The sequence below is a fragment of the Cibotium barometz genome, chromosome 27 (genome assembly GCF_041138505.1).
Source record: "Cibotium barometz isolate CiBa-2024 chromosome 27, ASM4113850v1, whole genome shotgun sequence".
In the NCBI taxonomy this organism is placed as follows: domain Eukaryota; kingdom Viridiplantae; phylum Streptophyta; class Polypodiopsida; order Cyatheales; family Cibotiaceae; genus Cibotium; species Cibotium barometz.
This window is the reverse complement of record NC_141072.1, coordinates 16733741-16754296: the sequence shown is the minus strand read 5'-3', so window position 1 is coordinate 16754296 and position 20556 is coordinate 16733741. Positions and strand designations below refer to the sequence as shown.

General features: G+C 41.0%; 1 protein-coding gene across 5 annotated transcripts in view; it reads right to left on the bottom strand.

Annotated features, from left to right (window-relative positions):
• The window catches only part of LOC147623106 (uncharacterized), a 203787-nt gene extending 183593 nt beyond the window's left edge, over nucleotides 1-20194 (bottom strand). The window contains exons 1-7 of one of the 5 annotated variants that reach the window (XM_086821168.1): nucleotides 19895-20137; nucleotides 19491-19552; nucleotides 18741-18833; nucleotides 18104-18210; nucleotides 17870-17998; nucleotides 17558-17735; nucleotides 5326-5602 (exon numbers count right to left, since the gene is read on the bottom strand). In XM_086821168.1, the coding sequence (XP_086677294.1) occupies nucleotides 5326-5602; nucleotides 17558-17735; nucleotides 17870-17998; nucleotides 18104-18210; nucleotides 18741-18746 (697 nt within the window). In that variant the 5' untranslated portion in view covers nucleotides 18747-18833; nucleotides 19491-19552; nucleotides 19895-20137. Of the gene's footprint in view, nucleotides 1-5325; nucleotides 5603-6315; nucleotides 6657-17557; nucleotides 17736-17869; nucleotides 17999-18103; nucleotides 18211-18740; nucleotides 18834-19245; nucleotides 19405-19490 lie in introns of those variants that run through there. The other 4 variants (XM_086821167.1, XR_015269330.1, XM_086821166.1 and 1 more) reach the window with 4 other exon arrangements.
• Nucleotides 20195-20556: the final 362 nt, after the last annotated feature.

Genomic DNA, 20556 nt, shown 5'->3' with positions numbered 1-20556 from the left:
GACCTATCACGTTACCTGGGACTGCATATAAGATTCTTGCTAAGGCAATGAGCATTAGATTGCAGCCAATTTTGCAGGATGTCATTCATGATACTCAAAATGGATTCTTACACGGAAAGAGCATCTTTGACAACATTTCTTGTTTTGGAAGGCCGTGGAATGGGCCAAAGTGAGTAATCAGCCCTTAGCCATTCTGCTCTTGGATTTTGAGAAGGCCTATGATAGAGTGGATTGGGACTTCCTTGTAGGTACTCTTAGCCATATGGATTTCTCTTAGAGATGGATCAAGGGAGTTTCATGCATGTATCGTGATGCCCACAGTATTGTGCTCGCTTGCGGTGATAGAGGAGAGCGGTTTCAGGTCTCTCGCTCAATACGGCATGGTTGCCCTTTAGCCCTATTATTATACATCATAGTTGCAAAGGCCATGAGCATCTTCCTCTGCTCCACTACTAGTATTTCTGGATTGAGGTTGCCTCTTTGTAGTCAAGAGGATCTTAACTCGCTAGGGTCACCAACTCTTCCATGAGTTCACAAAACTCACTAGGGTCACCAACCCTTCCATGAGTTCAGATACTCACTCAGTAGAGTCACCAACTCTTCCATGAGTGTATCCATCATGCTGTTGGTGGGTGTATAACATAAGACAAGAATGAGTCACACGCATAGAGATCCTAGTTCTCCATAAGCATGTCTGTGATAGATAGTTTTACTGGCATTTCGGCCGCCAATAGTTTTATAGGCATTTCGGCTGCCAATGGGAATCCATAGAAAAATCCTCGATTCATGTGATATCCATGAGTTTCATAAATCCACTGCATCCAAAATAAAGGAGCCAAAAACATAATCCATCCCAATAAAGGAAGCCATAGAGCCATATATAAAGCCCAAAAATCATTGAATGAATGATAACCATATAGATGCGCCAAACCATCGCATATCTATAAATCCTCGAGCAAAGATATGCCAAAAACTTAGTCCATAGTCGTTGAACATATCGGTATGAAAACCATATAAACTAGGCTTTTCAACCATTGTAGTTCACGGCAAACAGCATGCAAGGGTTAAATGTCCCCAAAACACTTACAATAAATTGCCAAAAAGCATCAATTTTGCAAAAATCAAAGTATACTTAGCTTTTCTTTGCCAGATTTGTTATGAAGCCAAAAGAAATATCTCGTCACCATATCCATAAGATATCTTGAGATATATCTCCATATAACTTGCTTGTAAGCTTGATTTAAAATCCACAATCCATATGGAAAGAGTTCTGAACACGGGCACAAAAAGCCAACTCCATACTTCAAGGATAAAATTTGTGAATCCATAAATCCTTAGTCCAAGCTGTCTGTTGCTCATGCTCTTGACACATGACTACTTCCATAAGCTCAATAGCAAAACTGTTGGTTAGTGTGGTCCCCACTTCTGATCTTTTCTCACCAACAGAAGGCGGCCAATGAAGAAGAATTACCAACAGTTGCCGCCTATGCTCTCAAGCGCATAAGAGAAAGAAATCGAGCTATTGTCATCCTATACTTGTACGGCCAGCACTGAAGAGAGAGAATAACAGATCAGTTGCAACCCTGTGTATGGCCAGCGCACAGGGGAGAGAGAGAGAGAGAGAGAGAGGGAGAGAGAGAGAGAGAGAACTGTTGCTCTATACGGCCTGCACTCTCAAGCGCTGAAGAGAGAGAAAGAGTTCAGCTCCAGTCCAGTGTACGGCCAGCACAGAGAGGAGAGAAAACAGTAATCGGCCAGAGCTCCTTATGCGCATGCTCTTGAAAACATCCCTCCTTGCTTTTTAATAAAGTCGACCAACTCCTTATTTGGCTATGCTTTTCCTTTATGCCAAAAGTAGCTGAAATATCTGCTTTTATGCTTTTCCCAGCTTGCTCCCCAAACTAAAGCTAGGCGCCTCCTCCTATCCACTTGTACATGCCCAAAAAATAATAATATGTCCAGCCACATTTTACTGATGTGTGAACACACTAACTTAAAAGCCAGATAAGTCACTTAAATGAAATCCCATGATGACGTGTGGGTAAAACCATTTTTCAGGCCAATCTTTGCAAGTGAATGCTTCAGTTTTCTTCTGTGGAAAATCCCCATTCTCACCTTGGTTCTGTTCTGTGTGTGGGCTTGCCCCAAAACACTGATCAAGTTTGGTGAAGGGACCAAATGGTGACAAAAGTCATGAAAAACAAGGTGAGCAACAGCAACACGACAAGGGGAAGCAAAGCATATCAAAGCCGAAGCCCACTGAGCCTGTAGGTATTAAACCCCTGGCACCCAAGCCAACTCCAGACCAGACAACACATGCCAACCCTAGAAATGTCCAAGAAAATGAAGTTTAATTTTGGAGACAAAATCAAGCTGCCAACCAAGCAAGAAATTGGAAGTAGAGCATACCCAAAGATTAGAAATGCCAACTACATACCAAACAGTGCAAGACCTCCTTGCACTAGGTGCCACGAGAATGGAAATAGGAACTACGAGGGATCCCCTTAAGGGCATCAAATAATTGGGTATATTTGTTCACCTTGCAGGACCAACAACAACTAAAGTGGTGCCAACTCTCAGCAGGGTAGCGTGTTTTCCGAAACAAGTGGATGCATATTGGGCTCTGAGACCACTAGATTATTTCCAAAAGTGTGTAGCAGAAGGCCCCAAGGAGATCCAGAGGTGCAAGGATGCCTTGAAGGAGAGAGACAGAGAGATCAAAGCAGACGAGAACCACAAGGAGTAATCACTTGTGAGAGTCACAGGAGAGAATCCAAATGCAGATGTTGGGTTTGCAAGAAGCCAACAAATGCATGGCGAAAAAATCAAGACCTTAAAGGTTACAATGGATAGGTAGGAGAAGGAAACAAGACAAATTAAGGAGAGCCTGGATGCAGCCACAGCAACTCTGGAGACGGCAGATGCTCTGCTAAAAGGGCACCTGGAAGTGGTCAAGGACATACATGCAAGAGCAGACAAAGACAAGATCGAGCTGATCAGGACAGAGGCCAGGCTTGCAGTTTATCAAGCCCAAAACCCTATGAACTATATGAGTTGGATGCAGCCAAGATGGAGGAATGGGAGGACCATACTGTCGAAGAGCTGAAGGGGGTGTGGGAGGAGTATCTGCAGAAGTTGAAAGTTGTTATTTAAGCTCCCACACCCACCTGTAGCCAATTAATCCCCTATCAAAAAGAAGACTAAAATCCAGACGGATGGAAAGGAAAGAAAGGAAGGATTGCCGTACTAGGACAGGGATACGAAAATCCTGCCCAAGTACAGGAAAGCATCCAAGCCGGAGTGGGAGAATAGCAAGTAAGGATTGCCAGAATCAGACAAGGATACAGAAATCCTACCCAAGTACAGGAAAGTATCCAATCCAGAGTGGAAGCTGGCAATGGAGTGCAACCAAAGAGACTAAGGAGCTCCAAATGCAAAATGTAAAACTAATGGAGGAACTAGAAATCCAGAAAAACGAATTCCAAAACCTGAAGGACAAAGGCAAGAAGGTGGCCATAGAGCTGAAAAAGGGAAAAGAACCGGTGCTGTGGACCAGCATTGCAATGGACACAATCCCCGAGCATGAATTGAGAAAGTATGTGCTGGTCACCAGCAACAAGTGTCTAGAAGACAAGACGAGTGAAGAATCTGCACTCAAAGCCCACATTGAAGAGCTAAACTGCCTGGTGCAAGAACTCAAAGAGCAACAGAAGCAGGACAAGAAGACTATAAAAGCCCTCGAGAAGCAGGCAAGCGCTCACATGCCTAGGAGAACCTGAAAGAAGCTAAAGAACTGGATTTTCTAGATGAGCTTAATGCATCCCTCACCTCCTCCAACGCAGAGCTGGCAAAGATGCAGCTCAAGATCTAGGCAACGGAAGACAAGCACACGAAGGACTTGGAAGCCAAGGACGCCATATTCCTAGCATCAAACACAAGCATAGAGTAAAGATAGAACTGCACATAAGACAAGCAAAGAGAAGATTAATTCATGAAAGGTACCAAAAGTTTACGAAGTTTTTGTATGGATAGATAATAACATACCGTATACTTATTCATTCCAAAAGTCGCATCCATGGCAAGAAGGCTATTGTTCCCATACTTGTCGAGCATGGGGAGTTGCTAGTCTGTCTAAATGCCGAGAATAAATGGTTACTCTTTGGATCTATCAAAAATTGTTTGATAGGGCATCAACTAGAAATTTGAAGTCTTCATACCAAGTGTGGAAATGAATCTATGTACCAAAGATTGCATTGTTGTCTCACACTTCTAATGGAAAGAAGCTCTAGATCAGCCAATGGCTCCTGCAAGGTCATCCTTTGCGTCTTCTCTCCATGAAAGTAAAGTGAAGTGTCTTCTCTCTATGAAATTAAAGTGAAGTATGGGGGGGCGCCAATGTGCAAGAGTACTCCCAGCCAAGAGACAGAGGTATCGTCTTTTCCACTTGAAAGGTTAAGGGGATGGAAAATTAATTCGCACGATTCTATTCTTGACTCCATGCAGCCTTGAAATTAGCATATCCGGAAAATGGAAACAACAATGGAAATGGATGATGTCTCCGCAACGGAAATGGCTTGAAACTAGGAAACAGAAACAGCATGTTTTTAACATTATATAGTAGATGTAAATAGAAATAATGAAAAAAGTTAAGAAAAGTAAGGAGAAAATTGGAATAGATCATAATCTAATAGAGATAACATCATAATCCAATAGAGATAACAAGGAAAATTGGGGGACATCAAAACTTGCCCCAATGGAAAATCAAAACTTACCAGGAAAATTCTCAAGTGAGATTAGGAAACGAGTAATGGAAACAGCACCAGTTCCTCCCAAGAAGCGCAGTTTCTGCAACTTTTGGCTAGTAAAATGCCCATTTCTTGTTACTATGCTTTGAAGGCCTTTCATGCACCTACGGAAGAAACTGGCCCTCTACATATATCTACTAGCCCCCAAATAACCGCCTGTGTAAGATCCATCTCAAGTGGGTTGCTTGCGTTCCATGCTTGTGAGGCATGAATTGCATTAGCTGAAAATCTTTGTGGCATTCATTAAACCCATTATTCTCTAGCATGGTTACTTGGGCTAGAGTAGATCAATCCCATTGTGCCCTGACAAAGACATTGTTTGGAGATAAAGTTTTACTTCTTTAAGTTCTCTTTTGTATTGGCTGTTAGTTCTTGGAACCATTCAGGCCCACTCAATCGATTCATATGTTCTTCCTTTACATTGTTGATCAAACAGGGGAAGAGACAAAGACAGAGAGAGAGGTGGACTCTTAGTGTTGAGTAAAAGAGAGAAAAAGAGAGAGAGAAGTTAGTGCCTCACCTAATTGATCAAGTTGTTGTAGTGCCTTGGGATAATCAAACTCTTTTCCTTCTTGAAAACAATCCATAGGAGTAAGCTTATAGCAAGGAAGCACATCAAGCCCCCAATCATCAGGAAGGTGATATGCACTGAGATTGCGATTGAAAAGAAGTTGTATTGTAGTCAGAGCGCAACTTGAGATTCGGCGATAGCCCCAAGCATACCAATTTCCATGTATATTGGGATCAGCTCCACTTCTCAAAGTCTGAGGGATAAGAGGCCGCTCACAAAAATCACTCTGCACACCAAAATTACGTGTCCAAAGTATTATACCCACAAGACATGCATGTTTTCTTTGAAAAACAAATGAAGAGAGTTAGTTCATTGTTAACAGAAAATGTATGGCGCTTCATATCTGGACACTCCACTCTGGTCCTGCCTTTGTATCACACAGCATGTGATCAGTGATTTTTGCTCCATATCACAAACAACATCCCCCCCCCCCTTCCCTGCCGCCCCCATCCCTTCTTCAGCAGCAAGAGACTGAGCTCAGCAGAGAATCTCATTCAAAGATTGGCTAAGACTTGATGGCACCTTCAACTCCAGAATTATGTATGGCTTTTGTCTCGTCTGATGTGAGTATTCACATGAACAGATATCAAAAATCCCTCCTACTGATCCTTGCCTCTAAAATGAAAGCATAGATAAGAATTTGGTCTGGCATGAGTAAGTCATTTCTGCCCATCCAACCAAGATGGAATTTGAATACATTGTATCACAAGCAATGACTCCATTCGAAATGAGCATGGGGCCCCCTTGGGACTAGTGGCTACATGCAGTGGTCTATGTGAGATAAGAGGTCCATTTTGGCATACACGGCTCAGCCTTCAATGATCTCCCTGAATTACGGAGAGACTAAGTTTTCGTAGGGCTTAGAGAAACACCACACAATTAGACTCTGCAATGTTTATAGAAGCAAATATGGACAAGCCTGGTTTCCTGGTATACTACCTGAAAATATCATACACCCTGATCACTCTGATCCAGGTTCCTCGTTCTCCATTTGAACCACATCACCTAGTGGGGGACTCAGTTGAGTAATAATTGCAAATATAAAGGCCTGGATGCATCATACCCATGCATCATCTAAGGGATTTACCTGCTATTTCTGCTGTTCTCCTTGCAACCATACATCTGATAGCTATCATTCAAAAGATTTACCTGCTATTGCTGCTTGTAATTGTAATAAAGAAGGCAAAAAACCAGTACCAAGGCCTGACAACTTTGCTTGAGGAAAGATCATCGTGGATGGCTTTTTGCATCATGAACTTGGTGTACTGCAATTACAGGCGCTGTCGTGCCATGGCACGTCTATGATATGAAACCGTGCATGTGAGGCCGTCAAATACACATCCAGATGCATAGGTTAAGTGCCATGACGAGTCATTATATGATGCTATGTACATATGTTCATATTGTATATGAGGTTCAATAAGACAAGCTGAGGCTGAGTCAAATTTAGGGGTTTTTTGTATATGAGTATGGAGGATGACGTTTTTGCTGTTACTCAGAGCTCATGGGCAAGTTAGAAGCATCCAGATATATATGATGGCATGAGGGCATACCAATGCACAAAGGAATGTATTTATGAAGGCATGGAGAAATACTTGAATGAGTAAATGGGGATTCTATAAATCATATAGGCCGACATGATAATTTATAAACTATGAAGGTGTCAAGAGAAATGGAGACTTAATGAGTATCACAGTGCCGAGGAGTTCATTGAATGTCTTCATAGGTGTGAGAATGCTTTGGGAATCTTGAGTTGTGCCAAAGCAGGAAATTCAAGGTATTATTGGCTAAAATGCCTTATGGGCTTGTGTCATGCTCTCCAAAGCAAGTGTGCCTACAGTGGTGCAATGGTTTTGTTTAGGGATGATGTTGTGTGTATATCAAGAGTCACATGCATTGTGGTTTTCCTTTATGGATGATGGAAGCGAATATAAGGTTATGTCTTACTATTAGACTTCTAACCTTAATGCTAAGGTTAGAAGAAACATATAATGGGTGGCATAACCTTAGTGCTAAGGTTAACAAAATATTGGAGATTTTCTAGAAATCGGGCAGTTTTCTTTCTATGGCATGTATAGCTGGCCGCCGAGATCGCCGCGGGGAAAGGGAGAAAACGACCGGAAAGAAACGTCGATTGCAGAGTGAGGAAAAAAGATATGCAGCGTCTGATAACAGTGTCGAAAAGACCAGGCTTTTTTATTTCAAAAATATATAGACTGTATGTGCTTTGTAGGTGCTAGAATTAGAGAGTAATTCTAGCACAACATAATGATGTATTTATGGGAAAAACTATTTTCTAAACCAACACTGAGCGATGCTTCTCCAGCTGTTTCACCCTCGCATAATTGATATGAAGCATACGGTTGGTGGAGTTCCACGCATGCAACTCGACAGCTAAGTGTTTTTTATATATATATATATATATATATTCTCTTAAATGTTACTCTCATTCTATACGAATTGAGAGAATCGTTTAACCCATATATATATATCAAAAGAAGTTTGGAATTGAATAGAAGGATTTTTGGGGAAGAAGCTAAGGAATTTGGAGCTCGGTGATTGGTGAAAAATGCATTGAAGCTGAGGAAAATTTGCCTTACTTTCTTCTCATATGGATTTTGAAAATTATGAGTATGTCAAAGCTATGCCAAATGCTATATTTTGCTTGTGAGATGTTAGGACATTAAGGCAGGTTTTCAGGTGATAAAGTACATCTCGAAATAACAGTTTTGAGGGCACTGGATGTAATGGATATAGCTGGACACATGTATATTGGAATAACTGGAAATCTTTGTTACCCACATGTGAATGGTTCAAAGGATTTCATGCAAATCTGTGCATTCACCTGGAGGAACTCAAGGATGTATTGAGGGAAGAGGACACATGTATTTGACAATGGAAATAATGGTGCTCAATACTCCTTGGGAAATCTTGTACGTGAAATTCCTTGTTGGATTTGACATTCACTCTCACAGCTAGAAGTTTTGTACTTTCCTGGCTACTCCGCACACTTCACGACATCTTTGGTGAACCCGACGTGAAGCTGCTGGGGTGAGAGTGTAGTGAAACATACAGGGAAGCTATGGCTGAGAATTCTGAGGGCCAGGGGGTTCATTTTGACCCTGGAGTTATGCAGATGTTCCAAATGTTTTCCATGTACATGCAACAGCAACAAGCTGCTGAGAGGGGACAGATTTCCATGACCAAAGCCTTACAATCAATTGTGAAAAAGGTAGATCAATTTGATGGGAAGGACATTACAAAGTATCTGCGCAATTATATAAAGGAGATGGAGCTAAATAGGGTGACCGAGGAGGATATGGTTCGAAGTTTCGAGTTGGTATGCGTTCCTGAAATAAGAGAGCGCATAAAAGGATTGCAGACAGCACAGGGTGGCAGAAATTGGGAAGAATTCAAGCTTGCCTTAAAAGATGAATACTTCATGGAGGATTCTGAGCGAGTGACTAAACGAACTTTTTTGGAATGGGTCACAAAACCTAAAATGGGAATTTCTGCCACAGAATTGCTAAGGGAGTTTGAGAAGCGTTATGCCCAGTTGTCAAGAATAGAGCGTGCAACTTTGGACAGAGAAAAGACAGAGCTCTTCTTGCAGGCAGCTGGGAAAGATCTCCAGGAGACATTGGAAATCCTCCTTGAGGATAAAAATACAGAGCAAGGATTAAAGAGTGATTGGAATGATGTTGAGGATGCAGTCACTATGTTAGCAAAGCGGCAGCGGAGGAGGGATAAAATGGTGATGGGCTCTGCAACCCCCATAGCTGCTGTTACCCCTGAAAGTTTATCCAAGCCAGCTGCCACAACTTCTAAGATAGATGGGCCGATGGATGAGCTTATCAAGGGTATGCGTGATTTAAAATTGAAGATGTCCAGGATCGAAGAAAAAGGTCTACCATTGGGACAGGCTTCTATGCAAAGGCCTCAAACCAAAGAAGGGTATACATATAGATGCATATGGTGTGATGACCCAGAGCATGCAAAGAAGGATTGTACCAGCTATAAAGAAGCTCTTAAAAATCAACTTGTGTTCTTCAAAGATGGGAAAATCCATCTTACAGAGACTGGTCTTCCGCTGAGTACAAACTTTGGGAAAGGAGGAATGAAAAAGCTGGTAGAGGATATGGCTGCTAGTCATGCCATTTCTATGGTCGAGGCAGCAACCTATGGATTAAAGGTTGGTCAACAAAGGCAGGGATTTGAGAATGATGAGGATTATGAGAATGAGAATTTTTGGCCGTCAACAATGGAATTAATTGCATCAAAGAAAGTGTCAAAGCAAGCTTTGCATGAGGCAGGTGATTGTATACGTCTTGAGACTGGCTGGGAGGAGCCTGTGGATTCTTTATCCATTCATGCCTATATTGCCAAATGTCAAAATAATGAGGCACAGGTAGAGGAGAAACGTAAAAGAGAAAATGAGGAAGGAGGACCATCAAAAAGAGTTACACGTGGAAGTGAAAAGAAGGATCCTGGGCCATCACATATGCCTCCACAGCATAGCAGATCTCCACATGATGTTTCAATGGAAGATGTGCCAGCAAAAATGAAGGAGAAGGGTAAAGGGAAAAGTCCACTCTACAAGCTTCAATCTGATATTGAAGTTGCAACAGATCTCAAAAAGGTGCTTGAAGAGAGAATTTTAAACAGCAGGGTGGAATTCACATTAGGGGAAGTCTTGGGGATTGCAAAGAAAGAATTTCATGATAAGATAATTGATATTATACGAAGAAAAAGGCAGTCCATAATTGAATCTATTCCATCACAAGGGGAAGCAAGCACTTCCAAGACTCATGGTGTACAGGTACAGAAGAAGGAAGAGAGAGAAAATGTGGTGGAATGTAATCACTCTGCTGATGGGGCACGACAAGTGCGTTTTGTGGAAGAGGATGATGAAAAAGAAGTTCTTACAAAGAGTCATTACTCCAGGAGCCATTGGGCAAGAGCTACCACTGAAACCTAGCTTGCAGGAAACGTGTGTGGAAGAGTAGGAAACGCCGTTTCGGCGTTTCTGTAGAAGGGCCACGTTTCTCACCATGGGAAACACTTAGGAAACGGCGAGTTTTTACCCAAAAAAAAACGAATTTTGACCTTGGCGTTTTGGTGCAACACATTAAAAGAAAAACGGGGGCAGTTATAAAGTGGCCCGTTTTGTTGCAGACCATTAAAAGAAAAACGGGGGCCACTTATAAAGTGGTCCGTTTTTGTTGCAATTTATTAAAAGCATTAAAAAAAAGGGCCAACAGGGCCCGTGTATATATATATGTATATATATATATATATGTATATATATATATATGTGGCTTTTTTTCTAAGGTCCATAAAAAAAGACTCGCCAGCCTTTTTTTAAGAAAAACGATTTCTCTCAATCTATGTTCCCAGTGTTCTCTCTACTCGCCTTCATCCTCCATGGGTCCATGCAACCTGAATGAGTGCCTTGAGGATCTAGTTGAGGATGAGGGTATACTTCCCATGTAATAAATTTGTATCTTGCACTGTCATTGATGGCTGAAATTCCGCCCTTATGGACTCCTTCCCATGTAAACAAGTTGTATCTTGCACAATCATTGATTAATGAATTTCAGCCTTCTTTTCATCTACTTTGTTACGTGCTTTTACATGTTTCCTCCCTTCAAAAACTATATGTAAACATGTGCTATATTTTTTCTAAATGTCTGTGTTCTTTTCAAATCTTAGCCTACCCCCGACGTTTCCTAGTAAATGGGTTTCGCGTTTCCTTGCGTTTACTTAGGCTTGCCGTTTCCTAAACAGAAACGTTTCCTGCAACCTAGACTGAAACCCTTGTCAAGATAGGTGATTTGGAAGAGCCATATGTCGCTCTAATTGATCATGGGTCTGAAATAAATCTTATGGCTAAAAATCTCTACAACAAATGTAAGTGGCCAATGGATGTGGATCATGGGTGGATGATTAAAGCAGCTAATAATTCATCTGGAGAGCTTTATGCAGCATGTCCAAATGTAAGGGTAACTATAGGGGATGTGAAGGATGATCAGAATTTCTTTGTTCAGGAGATGTCATCGTATCCCCTCATTCTTGGGCAACCCTACATTACAGCTGTAAGGATGGAAACAAAGGTTTTGGATGATGGTTCAGCTTATGCAAGAATAAGGAGTAAAGATGGCAAAAAAGCTGTTCAGTTTTTGACAGTTTGCATTAATCATGAAAGGAATCGTGAATCTCTTCGGGCACAGTCACTCCCAAAGATAAACAGAGAGTTTATGAATTACAGGGAGATGAGGGATTTTGGCCAGGTGCCATTGTAAAGCGGGATTCCAATGGTACAAAGGGAAATGAGTTCTCGCAGGACTCAATCAATGTAAATAGTTTTTCAGCAAATTTTCAGGGATTCTCCAGCTATGGGTCACTGGTTTTTGTAAAAAGCAAGGATTTAAAGCGTGGTATGCAAAAACATATACAAAATGAACAAAAAAGTTTTGAGCAGTGTGGTCTTTTGGAGAAGAATGAGTTTATTTCAGGGGTGCTTGATGAGGTGTCATTTATAGATACTATGGATGTACTTTTTGATATGAGAAGAGCATGCTTACAGAGTGGAAATGAAATGATAAAGGTGTCATCTGTGAAAATGTATGATATAATCCAAGGATTTGAGGGGGTGGAATGTAAAAACATGAATTGTGAGATGGATGCTCATGTTGATACAAAGTACAAAACGGTTGCAAAGAAGGTGAAGCCAGTTGCCTTGCCTTTGCCACCAGGAAGCAAGGAGAAGATAGATGAAGCTTCTATGCAGCCAAATCTTAGAGATCCGAAGAAAATTGGGCATAAATTTACTCAAGAAACTCTGAAAGAGTTGAAGATTGGTGAGAGGGATTTTCTGTTGCCAGTTGAAAGGGAATGCTTTGAGGAGATGCTTGTAAAACATGGGAAAGCTTTTGCCTTTCAGCCGCATGAGATAGGCTGTGTTGATCCAAGTGTAACAGCACCAATGGTGATCTTTACTGTTCCACATGTGCCCTGGAACCTGCGGCCAATTCCAGTACCAAAGGCTCTCTTGCCAAAGTTGATGGAATTACTAAAGGAAAAGATCAGGATGGGAATCTTGGAGCCTTCATGTGCCCCATATTCCAACAGATGGTTTACTGTACCAAAGAAAAATGGGACATTGCGCTTTATTCAAGACATGCAACCTGTAAACAAAGTCACAATTAGGAATGTGGGAGCAGGTCCAATTGTGGATGAGTTTGCAGAAGCATTTGCAGGGAAAGCTATATACTCTATGGGTGATTTGTATTCGGGATATGATCAGTTCCAGCTGGATATACAAAGCAGGGACTTGACCACAATGAGAACTCCTTTGGGATTAGTAAGGATGTGTACCTTACCACAGGGAGCCACTAACTCAGTGGCACATATGATGAATGGAATGAATAAAGTCTTACGGGACTTCATACCACAAAAAACTATGCCATTTTTGGATGATGTGCCAATAAAGGGCTGTGATGAGAAAGACAAAGATGAGAATTTGGATTCAAAAGGGTGCCGCAAGTTTGTGGCAGATCATATAAAGGATTGTGACATGATTCTATCCAGGCTTGAAGAAGTGAATCTTACTTTATCTGGACAAAAATCAGTGTTTGGGGTTGGTGAAGTGCTAATAGTGGGACATCTTTGTAGTACTAGTGGACGCCGTCCTTGTCCAGCCAAGATAGATGCAATACAAAGAATGAAGGAAATATGCATTAATGTTACAGAGCTGAGGAGATTTCTTGGAGCATGCGTCTTTTATGTTATTTGGATCCCACATTATGCACATGTAGCAGATCCTCTTTATCAACTTTTGAGGAAAAATCAAAAATTTTTGTGGAGTGCAGTACATATTAAAGCTATGCGGAAGCTGAAATATTTGCTCCAATCATCACCCATTTTGAGAAAGGCAGATTATGAGTGTGGCAGGCCTGTGATTGTTACAGTTGATACTAGTCCTACTGGGATTGGATGGGCAGTAGGGCAAGATGATGAGGATGATCATAGGTATGTAATTAGATTTGGAGCAAAGGTATTAAGCTTTCGGCAGCGAAAGTATCCACAGATCAAGAGAGAATTATGGGGGATAGTCACTGCTCTAAAATGTGAAAAAGAATATCTTATTGGGGTATCTGTACTTGTGGAGACTGATTGCTTGCCACTTCTTGGGATGATAGCAAGTTGTACCACTCCAGATATTGCTATGCTTAGGTGGATTGCTTATATCAAGTCACTAAATCCTGAGTTTGAGCATATTGCGGGAAAAGATAATCCAGTTGCAGATATGCTATCAAGAGCCAGGTATGAAGATGAGAAAGAGATGATTAGTGACATTGATGATGTGGGTACAAAGTTTTATACTACAGCATATGCAAAAGGGGATCATATTTGCTTATCAAATGCACTTGAGTCTTTTATTGAGGAAATATATGAAGGAGATTGGTTGCTCATTGGTCAATATTTGAGCACTCTAACAAGGCAAGAAAATTGGTCTAACTCAGAATTTAAGAGAATCCGCAGAAAAGCATATGGTTACTTTCTAAAGGATGGGTATCTCTGGAAACATCCTAAACAGAGGAATGCTATGCCACAGAGAGTCATATGTGATAAAGAGACTCAAGGGAAGCTTGTGAAAGAATTCCATGAGAGTCTCTGGGCTGGGCATAGAAGTGTGTGGGCCACTTTTACCAAAATAAAGGAAAAATATTGGTGGAGAGGAATGTTCAAGGATATTTCCCAATATGTGGAAACATGCATGGTATGCCAAATGTACTCAAATGTGAGGCATCGTGATGGCTTGCAACCAACTTACCCACCTGCCATGCACTACAAATGGGTAGTGGATCTAGTTACAATGCCTTTGGGAATTTGGCAGATGCGGTATATAGCACTTGCAAGAGAAGATTTGACAAATCAGGTAGAAGGGCGTGCCCTTAGAACAAAGAGTACGGAAACAGTATGCAAATTTCTCTTGGAAGATGTGATCTGCCGATATGGTTGTGTTGGAAAAATAACAGCTGATAGGGGAGAGCTAGATGTTGAAGAAGCAAGGGAATTCTTCTCTAGAATTGGTATCAAACTGTCTCTAACATGTGCTTACAATCCTGAGGGCAATGGGAAAAGTGAGCGAGGACATCCGCCAATCATTAAAGCTTTGGCTAGGGCATGCAGAGAAAGGATGAGAGAGTGGCCAAAGTTGCTACCATATGCCTTGTGGGCTGACCGTACAACTCATAGCTCAGTGACAGGATACATGCCTGCTGAATTAATGTATGGTCAGAAGCCAGTGATGCCAGTTGAAGAAGTAATTCTAACTTGGAATGTATTGCCCTGGGTGGAAGGATTGAGCAGAGAAGACCTCCTTGCATTGAGAATAAGACAGTTGGAGAGGAGGCCTGAAGATGTAGAGCTTGCTAAAGCTCGCCTGAAAGATGCAAGGTTGAAAAATAAAGAAAGATTTGATAGTAGACACAGACTCCGGCCAAAACCTATTGAAGAAGGTGATTGGGTTCTAATGTATGATAGTAGCCTTGACAACCAATTCACTGTTCAAAGAAAATTTGCAAAAAGATGGTTTGGCCCTTACATTGTTAAGCATGTGCATGGGAATGCTACGTATACTCTGTGTGAACTTGATGGAACAGAAGTAAAGAATCTTGTGGCTGGTAAAAGAGTTAAGATATTTAAAAGAAGGCATGATGGTGATCCTTTTGATTCACAAGAGATTCAGGATGAGAGGCTTGACAGTGGAAGTATGGATATGATTGAAGAGGAAGAGGATGATCTTCCTGGAACTGCAGAAGATGAAGACGACATCCAGTTATATGTGGACCTTGATGATGATTTGGCACATACCAGAGGATGTGCAGGTTTAGAGGGGGTGGATGTCGTGCCATGGCACGTCTATGATATGAAACCGTGCATGTGAGGCCGTCAAATACACATCCAGATGCATAGGTTAAGTGCCATGACGAGTCATTATATGATGCTATGTACATATGTTCATATTGTATATGAGGTTCAATAAGACAAGCTGAGGCTGAGTCAGATTTAGGGGTTTTTTGTATATGAGTATGGAGGATGATGTTTTTGCTGTTACTCAGAGCTCATGGGCAAGTTAGAAGCATCCAGATATATATGATGGCATGAGGGCATACCAATGCACAAAGGAATGTATTTATGAAGGCATGGAGAAATACTTGAATGAGTAAATGGGGATTCTATAAATCATATAGGCCGACATGATAATTTATAAACTATGAAGGTGTCAAGAGAAATGGAGACTTAATGAGTATCACAGTGCCGAGGAGTTCATTGAATGTCTTCATAGGTGTGAGAATGCTTTGGGAATCTTGAGTTGTGCCAAAGCAGGAAATTCAAGGTATTATTGGCTAAAATGCCTTATGGGCTTGTGTCATGCTCTCCAAAGCAAGTGTGCCTACAGTGGTGCAATGGTTTTGTTTAGGGATGATGTTGTGTGTATATCAAGAGTCACATGCATTGTGGTTTTCCTTTATGGATGATGGAAGCGAATATAAGGTTATGTCTTACTATTAGACTTCTAACCTTAATGCTAAGGTTAGAAGAAACATATAATGGGTGGCATAACCTTAGTGCTAAGGTTAACAAAATATTGGAGATTTTCTAGAAATCGGGCAGTTTTCTTTCTATGGCATGTATAGCTGGCCGCCGAGATCGCCGCGGGGAAAGGGAGAAAACGACCGGAAAGAAACGTCGATTGCAGAGTGAGGAAAAAAGATATGCAGCGTCTGATAACAGTGTCGAAAAGACCAGGCTTTTTTATTTCAAAAATATATAGACTGTATGTGCTTTGTAGGTGCTAGAATTAGAGAGTAATTCTAGCACAACATAATGATGTATTTATGGGAAAAACTATTTTCTAAACCAACACTGAGCGATGCTTCTCCAGCTGTTTCACCCTCGCATAATTGATATGAAGCATACGGTTGGTGGAGTTCCACGCATGCAACTCGACAGCTAAGTGTTTTTTATATATATATATATATATATATTCTCTTAAATGTTACTCTCATTCTATACGAATTGAGAGAATCGTTTAACCCATATATATATATCAAAAGAAGTTTGGAATTGAATAGAAGGATTTTTGGGGAAGAAGCTAAGGAATTTGGAGCTCGGTGATTGGTGAAAAATGCATTGAAGCTGAGGAAAATTTGCCTTACTTTCTTCTCATATGGATTTTGAAAATTATGAGTATGTCAAAGCTATGCCAAATGCTATATTTTGCTTGTGAGATGTTAGGACATTAAGGCAGGTTTTCAGGTGATAAAGTACATCTCGAAATAACAGTTTTGAGGGCACTGGATGTAATGGATATAGCTGGACACATGTATATTGGAATAACTGGAAATCTTTGTTATGCCCACATGTGAATGGTTCAAAGGATTTCATGCAAATCTGTGCATTCACCTGGAGGAACTCAAGGATGTATTGAGGGAAGAGGACACATGTATTTGACAATGGAAATAATGGTGCTCAATACTCCTTGGGAAATCTTGTACGTGAAATTCCTTGTTGGATTTGACATTCACTCTCACAGCTAGAAGTTTTGTACTTTCCTGGCTACTCCGCACACTTCACGACAGCGCGAACAACAAGGATGGAAATCAAGCAATCCCATCTAGCACAAGGTGCACAAATAAGTTGAAGGATTTCAGGTGCAGGTTTGCCATTATTGCCTCTGGAGAGATTGAATAACAAAGTTGCTGCATTGCTAGTCATACCCCTCATAATGGGATCTCCATGCTACACTGGTCTAAAGCTCTGAGAAGGAAACCTTGGCGAAAATCCATCAGATTTATTTCCATCTTGTGGCTAGAGATTGCACAAGGCTTTCAAATTGATCCTTCCTTCGATGTGCCTGCTTGTTGCAAGCCCTTAAAAGAGGGGGATACATGGGTGTGATTGCAAAAAATTAGAAGTATGTTCTTAATTCACAGAAATGTAGCCATGTTAATGAGGAGCACAAAGATCCCTCACTAGCAAGGGTACCCAATACTGAGAGTAGCCATGTTAATGAGGAGCACAAAGATCCCTCACTAGCAAGGGTACCCAATACTGAGAGTAGCTCTTAAGCATTTTTACTGCAATGATCTCATCTGAATTGCAGCATTACCTGGCTGAGCTCAACCACATCCTGGCCCTCTGTTGTAAAGTTCCAAAGAAGCTTGTCGTATAGAGGCTTTACAGCTGATGTCAAAGCCTCCATTGCCATCCCAAGATCATTAAGATTCTCATCTGGGAAACTTTTCAAAGTGACGGCCACCGATTCCTTACGAGAAATGCCTCCAAAACTGCATCATCAAAAAGGAAACAACTCACTCACACTTCTGAAACTCAGGGTTATATCAACCTAGGGGGCCTCATACATTTTTTGAGTGATGCCCCTTGGAGATCAATCTAGCGGGAGAATGATGAAGCTACTTACTGAGAATCAAAGTAATGCTTTTCAGGTACGATCCTAGAATTCTGTTCCACCCAAAGGTTTTCGATATCTGTCTCCTTCTCTGCTCGCAAGATTCCAATGCACAGAGATCCCAGTAAGATTACTCCAATCCTACAAGTCATACATCATCCGTTTTAATTGCAAGTAGGATCAGTAATCTTAAGCAGTCAATGGACGAGTTGAACAACGCCAATAATGATTTGATGAAGAGCTTACATGAGAGGAACTATAGGATAAACTGCAACAAATGACCCATATCCAGCAAACAAGTTTTGTATTGCTGCGTGGTAACTTTCGAATGCCCTCTTGAATGAGCTCCGGCCCTGTGGGGTGCACATTTGCATTGTTCAGGCGACAAATCAAATATTTAAAAAAAGAGCTGCACATTGTGTTTTAACACCCTTGTGGAGACAATTAATGTGAACAAATAAGTTTGACACAAAAAATTTAAAATCAGTCATCCAACTTTGAGGGTAGGGTTTGCAGGTTTCTATGGTATATTCAGATTTGTTTGGAGTTGACATACAAATGGTACTTATGAGGTTAATACATCAGTGAAAAAAGATTGGGGATCTCTGCACTTTTTAGATAGAGTATAGGTAGGCATAAACACACACACCCCGCCCCCAACACACACACACACATGCATACATCCATGCATGCATACACACACCACATGAATATCTACGTGTGTCTGTATGCGCGCGAGCACACACTCTCATGCATATATACATTCATCATGTTTTCATATATGTATGTGTATGTGTGCACGCGCTTTTTTTTTCCAGACACGTGTGTTATGCACATAGAGAGAAAGAGAGAGGGAGAGAGAGAGAGAGAGAGAGGTGGGTACCCCCATTGATTAAGTGTTGTTTTAGTGATTTCAGCTCAATATTGCCTCAGGTAAAGTAGGATATAAACACAATTGGCATGTTCATCACCAGACCTGTACGATCAGAGAGCGTAGCTTAGTTATTCAGCACTATGCAAGCTCATTATTGAAAAAAAATGGTAGTAAACATTTGATGCGACCGCACAAACCACCTAAATGAAATCACGGAAAAATTTGCTTTGCATTTCCAGCAATAAGCTCCGTGATTAAGCAACATACGCGTGTACTATTACAATAAATAATTCGTGTGTACCAATTCGGCCACCTTATTTACGCAACTGGGTGAACAAATTATTATTAAAGCGTTAGAAGCTCGCCCATGAGATTAGGAAATGCTAATAGGATTAGGGTAGGAAATTTCGGTTAAACTGCCCTCGAATTAATAACCATCGCCCATCTTAATCAACCTTTAGCCGTAGTGCTCAAACCCCAAAATTATGCTGGTAAATGCAATCAAAAACCGTACCACAGTGGCAATATACAGAGCAAAATCGTATATATGCTGACAAATGCAATCAAAGCTGTAGTGCTGTGATTAATAACAATCCCCAAATCATGATTATAGTGCTGATAGAAGCAATCAAAAGCCATGATTAAGCTGATATAAGGAATCCAAAGCTGCAGACTGCATGCAGTGATAGAGCATAATTAGCCCTAATCACAACCCAAAATTAGAGTTAAATCATAACCCAAAACCATGTTTATACTTACTTGATGAAAATCTGCAGGACCCATTGACATATTGCAGCGAAATGCAGGAAGCAAAGTTGGGCCTGAGAGATCAAAAGAAAAGCAGGCAGCAGGTTGTAGAGACCTGTGATTACGGGACAGGTGTGGAAGCTTTCATAGAAACTTGCATTCAATTTGGTAGGGGCCGAGTCTCTACACCCCACTAATATAATTATTATTATTATTTTTGAAAAATATCACTGTGTCTTTGGTGGCAACCTAAGCTCTATTTGATAATAGTTTATGGGAAAAATAGGCCCTACAGAATAATAGAAAGCATTGCAATTCACGTTTAAACGTGCCACTCGAGGTCGAGGATATGGCGGCTCTTCAGTCCCCTCTCACATGCTTCTGCCTACAGCTGTTGTGCCAAAGCAAAAGCTCACCTAGAGATGGGTAGTCTTTTAGCTAATTAAGCTGTTTGCCCATGTGTTGTCTTATTATTAGCAGTCTATCAGCTAATTAAGCATGTGTTGCCTTATTATTAGCAGTCTATTAGCTAATTAAGCTGTTTGCCCATGTACAGGGAAAAAAAAAGGGTCTTTTTCCATGTGTTGTGCTACACAGGGAAAAAAAAGTTAGAAGTTGGCATAACTAGTGGATGATACCATTACAACCTATAGGCAGGCAGTTGGGATATGGCCTTTACTATCTTTATAGACTAGCTGGCAAGGCAAAGCCTATGTGATCACGCGTCATACTTGAAAAATGTTATTAAATCCCATTTTATCATAAGGGCTATTCGCATGCCATACTTCCCCATCTACTTGGGGCTTTTTTTTGTCTATGTACATTTTTGTGTGTGTGTGTGTGTGTGCGCGTACTTGTACGTGTACGTGGCGCGTCTATATTCGTGTGCATGTGTGTGTGTGAGTGTGTGGGGGGGGGAGGGAGGGGATAACTTAGATTCATTTGGTTTTGTAAAAGAACCAAAACTTGTGTGCGTGTCCTAATCAGGGTAGGAAGAATTAAAGAGCTTTCATGCATATACAGTAAAGTAATGAATGATGTCAATAGAACCATCATTGTTTCCAACAATATTTCTAGT